Source organism: Octopus bimaculoides, chromosome 19 (genome assembly GCF_046866305.1).
Source record: "Octopus bimaculoides isolate indiv1 chromosome 19, ASM4686630v1, whole genome shotgun sequence".
Taxonomy (NCBI): Eukaryota; Metazoa; Mollusca; class Cephalopoda; order Octopoda; family Octopodidae; genus Octopus; species Octopus bimaculoides.
Genome location: NC_142946.1, coordinates 54,369,809 through 54,379,808, shown reverse-complemented (window position 1 = coordinate 54,379,808; position 10,000 = coordinate 54,369,809). Strand labels below are relative to the sequence as shown.

At 33.7% G+C, this 10,000-nt stretch overlaps 1 protein-coding gene across 28 annotated transcripts in view; it reads right to left on the bottom strand.

The window, feature by feature from the left end:
* The window catches only part of LOC106875423 (monocarboxylate transporter 13), a 135,938-nt gene that overhangs the window by 2,735 nt on the left and 123,203 nt on the right, over positions 1-10,000 (bottom strand). For 20 of the 28 annotated variants that reach the window (XM_089337760.1, XM_014923561.3, XM_089337758.1 and 17 more), the window contains 3 exons: positions 7,910-7,960; positions 6,346-6,529; positions 4,782-4,836 (listed from right to left, as the gene is read on the bottom strand). In XM_089337760.1, coding sequence (XP_089193886.1) covers positions 4,782-4,836; positions 6,346-6,529; positions 7,910-7,960 — 290 coding nt within the window. The remainder of the gene's footprint in view (positions 1-4,781; positions 4,837-6,345; positions 6,530-7,909; positions 7,961-10,000) is intronic. The other 8 variants (XM_089337768.1, XM_089337773.1, XM_089337769.1 and 5 more) reach the window with 1 other exon arrangement.

Genomic DNA, 10,000 nt, shown 5'->3' with positions numbered 1-10,000 from the left:
AAATTTCTCATTTCCCAGCTTTTGTTTATTAACTGAATAATTTGCTGAACAAAATCATTTTAATTTGGTGATCTAATTCTTCATCCATGCTACTCGAGGTGACTAACCTCATCGTTGTCAGCAGTTCGTCATAGGTCAAAGTTGACTGTTCTCTTCAAATTAACAAAATGCCTTGGACAGTAAGTAAGGAAGCTGGCATCATCTCTCCCACCTCACCAGACTACCTCTCTGGGCTTCCAACTCAGGTACTATGTGGTATAAAAGAGTGCAATGAGTATGGTAGACTTGCTATTTGGTGCCTAACTATTGTCTGATGGTACAGATCTTCTGCTTGGCAGTGATAACCTTCAAGCTGTTGGTCTAGGACTCCTCTGCCTTGACAGTTATCCAACATTCTGCTGGCAATGTCTTCACCGTATCCCTGGCATGGGAGGCTAAGGGGTTGCTACCATTTGTCCAAGGTGCCACTTTAGGTGCCTTTTTATGGCCTGCTAATGATGTGGTATACCTTACCATACTGTAATGTAACTAACCAAGTATATCTATCTATACATACATATCTATCTATACATATATATATATATGTATATATATATATATATATATATATATATATATCTGTATGTATGTATGTGTGTGTGAGAGAGAGAGAGAGAGAGAGATTTATTTTCCTTTGTCTTCAAGTGTGTTTACTGAATGTAAACTGCCTCACTGCCAATACAAACAGTGTCCTTTGCTTACAGACAACTATGGAAGCATGTCTGGGCTTCTTAACGTATCTTGAAATGTATAGTCTTTATAAGCAAAAGGCTCATTCAAACGGTGTTGTTTGTTTCCATATATAACTACAACCAGGCTGTTCATTGTCTGATAGACCAGGACATTTATCACCTTGGTTGAAAGCAGGTGAGGACTGGCAACAGGAAGTTTGGCTTTAAAAATTGTGCCTCAACACATTCCATCTGATCCATACAAGCATAAAAAGTGAACGTTAAAACAATTGTGATACACATGTGTACACACACACACACACACACAGATGGTGGGAGATGTTTGAATGTAATTAAATACTGCAAGGCATTTTGTCTGTTGATCACTACCAATTCTGTTACCCCAGTAATGCCACAACAAGTACATGATTTATAAACATAGTTAATAATGTTAGCATGAAAACAAAGTTAAAAGATAACAAAAGGAAAATAAAAATCTAGTTCAAGCAAGCAAAATATAAATAAAATACAATTCACCAAGTAGCATCCCATATTAAATTTCAGTTATTTTCCATAAAATTTTAATTACATTTTCCTCTATTAGATACATTTCAATTTTAGTGTTTTACTAAATAAGGGCTTAGTCCTTTATATTACTTTTCAGAGGTCTTCTGCCTTTAACATGATCGTTTGCATTAAATTTTGTGTATCATTAAACCTTTCCTACCGAGTTCTTAATATTTTCAGCCTTTTTTAGATTGATGTAGCAATCATACATCAAAAGCCAAATGATAAAAGAACAGTATTAAACCAAGTTATTAATAAATCATTTCTGATTGTCATCAAATACAGAACTGGCTTCCTTAGTTTCACATTCAATGGTTTTGAAGAGAAAGTATAGCATGAATCAATGAATGTCTCCCAACTGTTGTATTTTTGTATTTTGTGTTATGTGCAAACTAATTCCAGTGCGTGAAAGGGGGTGAGCTGGCAGAATCGGTGGCACACCAGGCAAAATACTTGGTGGCATTTTGCCTGTCTTCACATTCTGACTTCAAATTAGACTGAGGTCAACTTTACCTTCCATCCTTTTGGGGGGTCAATAAAAAAAGTACCAGCTGAGCACTGGGGGGGGGGTGATGTAATCAAGCTACCTTGGAATTACTGGTCTTGTGTGAAAACTTGAGATCAATATTATTAAAAAAAAAATTAAACAAAAGACAGACAGAAAGAAAGAATGAAATCCTTGGTTAATACTTCTTAGGGTATTGGTAACTAAAATATCTGTAGCTCTGCTGTAAGAAATATGTTTTGGACTAAATTTATCATATTGCTTTTGTTGCAATGTTGCAACCTCTCTCTACAATTGTTTCCAATCCTTTTATATACGCTATCTTGTTCTTGACATGATGACTGGTCTGTTACTTAGAGCCACAGTGTAGTAGGACACTTTATACTCCATATGTAACCTTCTGGCATTCATATTACTCTATGAAATGTAATGCTTATTTATTCATTCATATTGTTTTGAATTAATCATGCATTATCTCAAGGATTCAAGGTTTTTATGATGTGACGTTACAGGGTAGGTGCAGGAGTCTGGATCAGGCTGTTCTGAACATAAAACAAGGAGAATATTTGGGCCATATATTGCCAGTTTAAATGCTAAGGGGTTAAATATTATATAATGTCCAATACAATAGGGACTCCACCTCAATGTTTATGTTGAGAAATAATCAATGAATCAAATACTTAGATTTTTGATATGTAGTTATATTAGAAATTATAAGCACCAATAAGAGAGAGAGAGAGAGAGAGAGAGAGAGAGGGAGAGAGAGAGAGGGAGAGAGAGCGAGGGAGAGAGAGAGAGAGAGAGAGAGAGAGAGAGCAAGCTAAAATTAAAATTAATATCATATTTCTATATCAGAGTGAAAGATTTTCCCAGGAATTATTAGGGTTTCAGAATTGCTGCCTTTTATGTTTGTATTCACAGACAAATGGAGAGCAAAGAGGAGAGCTACAAAAGAAAATCAATCATGCATGTTTACTTAACAAAACACAACAACAAGAAGAGAGATAAAAGCAGCTACATCAATAGCAACAACAATTGCATAGTGGCAATAGCGTTAGGCACATTAGCATTAATAGCAATAGCTACAATGATGGTACCAGTGGCAGAAATAACAACATTGTTAATAATGGCCAATAGCCAGAGCCATGACCAAAGCAACAGTTACAACATTAGTAACAGAAATAGCAATATCATTATCAAGAGCAATGTTGTTATCAACAGTCAATAGCAACAGTGATAACCAAAGCAACAATGATAGCATCAGTGGTGAAAATAGCAACAGTAGCATCAATGGTAACAATGTCTTGAACAATGAATAGCAAAAGGAAAAGCCAAAACAATCAATTTTTGCTATCAATTTAAACAATGATAGCAACAACAGATGTGAGTTTGATGTGAGAAAAAGTTACGATGCAAGCAGTTCCATAAAATAGATTTAAAAGGAAAAGGCGAGAGCAGCTGAAGAAGCCTGGATTATAGAAAATATCAAGTCAAACTCTTAAGCTTTCTGTAAGTTTTCCAAACTAACAGCCTCAAGGACCACTCTCCCAAAATGATGGCTCCCTCACAGGAAACCCCATGAGGATATTAAAATGATATGTATTTGTCTAACCTATTCTAGAATGCAAATGAAATAAGAAATGATGCCCTGTCCAAATGATTGAATGAAGAAATGTTTTGACTATGGACAGATTCCAATAATGAAATCTGAACTGCTGACCACTTGCTTACTTGGTTGCCAGATACCTTGTCAATTTGACCATCTATAGCAGTGGTTCTCAACCAGGGTCCATATAAGAGTTTTGGGGTCTATGCAACCAAATAGTAAATTGGGGATCTACAAGAGTACTTGAAGGACCTCTGAAAAAATTATGCGTCAGATGTATGTATTGATATGTATTGCAAGAAACAGCTAGGTTTCTTTCTCTAACATTTTACATAGTTTCAACCTACACAAGTTAATGTGTGAAAAACAAAATAGGAAGTTTGAAAGAAGTTTCTATAAAACTAGTTTTTAAACACTGAATGGCTGTGGGGGTCCACCAGAATAGAATAGTAATCAAAGGGGTCCATAGATACAAAAAGGTTGAGAACCCCTTATCTATAGCTTTCACATGATACCACGACTTACTCTATAGCTATCTATATAACATACTTTATGTATACATACTGTTGATAGGTTAGTAACTTCAGTATTTGTCCCGTTGGCTGAGCATGTGGCTGGCTAGAAGTACTTGCCACTGAAAAGGCCTAAAAGGGATGGAATGCATCTAATGTACTTGCTGGCCACTGCTGGTAGGAGTTTTTATCTTGTTCTGATATATATTGTGTTTTTAACACAGCAAATCCATAAAAGATGTTATCTTAGGCTAACTACTGCAGTAACTGGCCTATCAACTGTGTATATACTATGTATGATACATGGATGGGTATTTTACTTACATGCTGCCTGAATTGTGTATACTGGATATAAAGTTTATATATTTCTCAGCACAACTCACTTGTTTATTACAAAGGCACAGTCTTAGTGACATAAAGCAAAGAAAAGCAGTCTCAACTGAGAATGAAACCAGATGGCAGATTTAGATTTGATTCACTGAGAAACCATTACTGCTACTGCTGCCCTTGCCACCACATTAACAATAATAATAACAACATTGATATAAAACAGTATCTGTAAATGTAATCAAGAAAATAAAAAAAAATCTAAAAAAAAAAAAATGAATATTCATAGAAGAAACCAAACACACACACACACACACACACAAATCAACCAAAAATAAATCTCTAAAACAAAAAAATTAAAAATAATAATCCAATACTGAAACAATAACAACACCAAAACCAACAACAGTAATAAAAAAAAAAATTAGTTCTATGCTGACACCAAAGACAAGCTGAATGAATGATTAATTAGCAAAATAACGACAATGGAAATGCAATGACAAAAGTGCTGTGAGTAGTATATGTGAGTGTGAGTGTGAGTGTGTGTGACTCACCAGTTCCAGGTTTGTTTCTGTTGACGCTGATAAACTGTACATTCCAGATTTTTGCCTGTTAGTGATAGGAGAAAATATGTTTCCTTAACATATATCTGATAGAAAACATAGTTACACACTGAGGGAAATATAACTGTCCACAACAACGAACAAAGGTTTGAAACTGACAAGTAAGATTTTAAATCTTACTATAATACTATCCTGAAATTTGATATCCTTAATGGTTCAAATGGCAGTGTTCTCAATCAATGAACATTCTGATATCTTTAATGCCAAATGGTAATGTCCTTAATAAACATATAAACAGCTTACAAATGGCAGTATTCTCAGTGAACCTGATGATGATCTCATTGTTAATTAAATGCTGATTTAATACTTTAAGACTGGTGACAGTAGACTATGATGTGTGTGTGTCAGCCGTGATATGCTGTGGTATATCAGGTGATATACAATATCATGTTATGAAAAAAACTTATCCAATAAGCTCAAATTCACAGAGATCAGCTCCTGCTCTTAGTTCAAAAGATATTAGTCTTTTTTTTGTTTGTTCTTTTTTTTTTTGCCTCGATCAAAAACCATCCAGCTTTGACCCTCGTCTTTTTTGTATAGCTAAATCTACATTTGTTCAATGTATCCTTTATTTAAGATTATACGATGTGAGTGCATAGAAATTAGCTGCTTTTTCTAGCATGTAGAGCTACCATATACAGATGTTCTTGTTTCTAGGCTTTACTGAGCACAGTAGAGAGTGATTCTGTGAAACACAGAAGTTAGCTGTTAGTAATAATCTATCAATTAATTTCATGACATGTGATTAGTAACATGCATATTGTCTTGCAGGTAACAATCAAGACCAAAAATGTAATATCTGTTCTGTAGCCGTAACATATTAATAACATAACAAGACCAAATGAAACAACTAGCAAAGTCAGTCACATTGAATGAACTGAAAATCAAGACCGGGGGCGGGGGGAGAGAAACTAATAGGTAAAAAAATCAAAATGACTTGGTCATCAAAAATCCACATTTTACAGAAAATATTGTACTGTACTCTTTGGGAAGCTAAGGCCTTCTTATGTTATAAATAGGTTAACCTTTTCATTACCACACTTCTGTTGGCAAACACTGCTTTTGTTTCGATTAATTTTGAAAATAACAAAGAATTCAGTGAAACAACTTTGTTGTTACTAAGCTGATGTCTGGAACATAACATGAAAGTTTGGTGCAAGTTTTAATTTAGATCATGTTTTAACATGAAATTTGTCTCACAGAACCAGAAATGGTCACAGGTAGGTTGGCATCTAAAGACTTTTTGTAGTTGTTTGCTCAGAGTTTGGAAAAGGTCATACCAATTCTTAAAAAAGATTCCTTAGAGGATTCATGCAACATATGACAACTTGCAGAAAATTTGAAATCTATGTTAGTTGAGGTAAAACAGATGTAAATATGTTAAAAACAACAACAAAAAAGCAGATTAGGGATGATTGCTTCCAAAATCAGGTCAAGGAGCATAAAACCTCATGGGAGAATAAGTCAAAGACAAAAGACTTTGGTGAATACTTACATAACCATATGATCTTCCTCATAGTACCGATAGGTTGTGGTAGGATCTGGACATTTAGTGGCAGTACCGTTGGAAGTGTTCATTAATGGTATCTTGTGTTCAGAAGGGGTCAAATGTGTCGGTGATCCACACTGTCTGTACTTAAAGAGAACCATAATGGTGGCACTGGTCAGCAGACAGGCACCTAAAGAAAAAAATATATGCAACAATTATTTCAGCTGTTTTGTGATTATATATAGATATAGATCAATAATTTGATGGAAATTGTCTAATTTTAATCAGAATTTGAACTATGTGTGTATAGTGTACTGTTCTGTGATGGTAAAAAAATATTCCATCTGGTGAGAGATAAATATTATTTAATAAACGCAATATACGTTTTTATATGCTACTATTAGTTTCACGTGTCGAGAACATGCCAAACAGTGTTTTATGGCATGTCTGGTGTCCTAGCACAATCACCAGACACTGCCCACATGACATAATGAACAAAAAATGGGTTGAAAGACAAGGCAAAAAAAGGCAAGAAGTATATATAAAAGGTGAAAGGTTGCAAAACCAGAAAACGAAAAAGAAATCAGAAAGGCCAAAGTGAGAATTAGAGTTATTTCCCTTACAGTGTGAATTATAAAGCTAAAAAAGATAGTTGCTTAGAGCCTATAGTTCAGTTACTTAATTTGGTGAGGGAGGCACTTTTCAATTTATCAACAAGAACTTAGCCATATGCTTACAACTGCTGAAAATTTCAGATCTAGAGTTCAGCAGCGAGTTAGAGTCCTTATATGAAATTGTATGTTGAAATAGATATTGTTATATTTGGGAATGGTCATATTTTGCCAATTAAACAATCATACCATATACTTTGTCTTTATTTCGGCTTTATTACTATTCTTATTTTAGTATCCTTGAACTAAACAGAACAGGCAGAGACATATGCAATGGAGAGTCACTGCAGAGGTTACAGGACGTATAACGAAAGATTTCAGACAAAGGACATTAAAATATGAATAATAATAATAAAGCTGAAGTGGATACCAAATATATAGTGCATGTGGTTAATTAGCAAAAAATATGACCATCCCCAAATATAATAGTCGTTTATATTTTCTCATTAATAAAGGTATAAGTTTTCTATAACTTAAATTCTTTGGTGCACTACATCAGGCATGTCCAGTAATATCCTCGCTGCTATTCTCAGATGAATGCAATTATAAACAGTTTGTATGCTAAGGGAGATTACTCTTGTGTGACTTCTCTTGACAAAGTTTTTGGCGAGTTATGGGACATTATTTGCTCCAGATTTTAATCTTACAGTTAAATGTCTGATCTTTTCCTGGAAGATAAGTGAAGGAAATCAAAATTATTTGAGGTAATCTAAAGTGAGGTGCAGGCATGGCTGCGTAGTTAAGAAATTTCCTTCACACCCACTTGATTTCAGGTTCAATCCCAAGGTTTTGAGCAAGTATTAAATTAAATTCTTGATTACTCAGAGCAATGCTGAGAATGGATTAAAAAATATATTGCGAAAATGTAAGAAATATTTGAATAACATGAGGATACTTACCAGCTAAATAAAAGGCATATGTGTACTCATCTTCTGCTTGAATAAGTAATGCTGAAATCATAAACAAAATTGGGTTATTGCCAGAGAAACAAAAGTTCAGTGTTTGTTTGTATGTCAGATGGTCAGTGTAGTTTGTTACAAGTACAAGTGAAAAAGAATCTAGGAGTTATAAATATTTGATAGATTTTATATTCTTTTACTAGTTTCAGCCATTGAGCTATGTGCCATGTGCCATGCTGGAACACTGCTCTGAAAAAAGTATTCAAATACAGTAATCCCTCACCATGTTGCAGATCACCTATCGTGCACTCAGTACATAGTGGTTCATCTACTGTGTACTCAGTACATCGCAGATTTTTCTGGCGAATATATGTAAATTTATATAGAGGACTTTTCAGTATATCATGGGTTTCTGTGGCCGATGGTGGTAGGAATCTGCAGATCTACATTGTCTGATGTGACCTTTCCCTCATAAAAACAATAATGTCTGATTTAAAAGAGGTTTAGCTACTATTTTTAGCAGCTCTGCCACTTTAGGTCTACATATACTAATTTAGCTAAGTTATTAACAACATACTGTTTTATTCCATGCACTACTTAACACACAAAATCGTTAGAAGTTCATGAATTCAATTCCAGTCAGGGGAACAAGTGAATGATGAAAAGAGACTAAATTGCTTGAATTGTGTTTTACTATACAATATGTGAGTGTGTACTGTATATGTATGTATGAGATATAACAGTGTAGTCATTATTTTTCCATCAATACCAATGAAAGCTAATTCAAAAGAACAGAGGCATGTAGTTATGATACTACGAACTGAACTACAAGGTACGAGTTCAAATCAAGCTGGTCATTGTTGTGCGACATTATGGCTACAAGGTCGCAAACTGGCAGAATCATTAGCATGTCAGACAAAACACGTTGCCACATTCCTGCCAGTTCTTACATTCTGAGTCTAAATTCAGCCAACATCAACATTGTCTTTAATCCTTTTAGGGTAGCTAAAACTAACAGTTGAGCACTGGTGTGGATGTAATGAACTAACCCATCTCCTTAAAATCGCTGGCCGTGTGCCAAAATCTGAAACCATTATTATCCTTATTTTACTTGCTTCAATCTACCTGTTTCAAAAATAAAAATATCTCATTTCTCTTCAGTTTAGTTATTACTAGGAAAGGAGAAGTGTTAAACTTTTAATTCCCTGTGCCAATGATTCATATACATATGTGCATGCATACATACACACACATATATATAAATATACATATGTACATACATATATATACATATGTGCATACATACATACATATACATATATGCATACATACACACGTATATATTGCATATATATACATACACACACACATATATATATATATATATATATATATATATATATATACATATATATACACATATATATACACAAGCATGCATACATACATACATACATCAACAGCATTTACAAAGATTGATAATTAGCAACAAAAATCTACAAAACAACAAAGAAACAATTTTTGCTCTTTAAACAAGCAGCACAATGGCTGCCAGGTTACGGTGCTGAAAAACAGACCACATGGTCATAAGTTCAGATCTTACAACTGACCTTTGATCAACACATCTAACTATTTATTCCACTTTACCTGCATGAATTCAAATAAACAGACTCCACTATTTTACCTCATGAGCATGTAATCAGAGTTAATTAGGAAGGACATCAAGGTGTAAAAAACCCATTCTAATCATGCAATCATGAAATAAAATCAATATGAAATAAAGACAACAAGAAGCTTGTATGTATCAAGTATTGAAAGTCTGCATCATACTGTATAGCATTATTACAGTTAATAAGACAATACGTAAAAGAAAAAACTGGCATCAATAATATTCTCATCAAAATTTAATTATAATCTCATAAAAATAAATTAAATTTTTACAAAAATATATTATCAATGGTGAACTATATTTTCATGAAACTGAATTGCATTCTTATAATGAATCATAGTCTAAAATAAATGATTTATATTTTTATAAAAGTGAAATCATTTTTGTAAAATGAATATTTTTCATAAATGTGAATTACATTT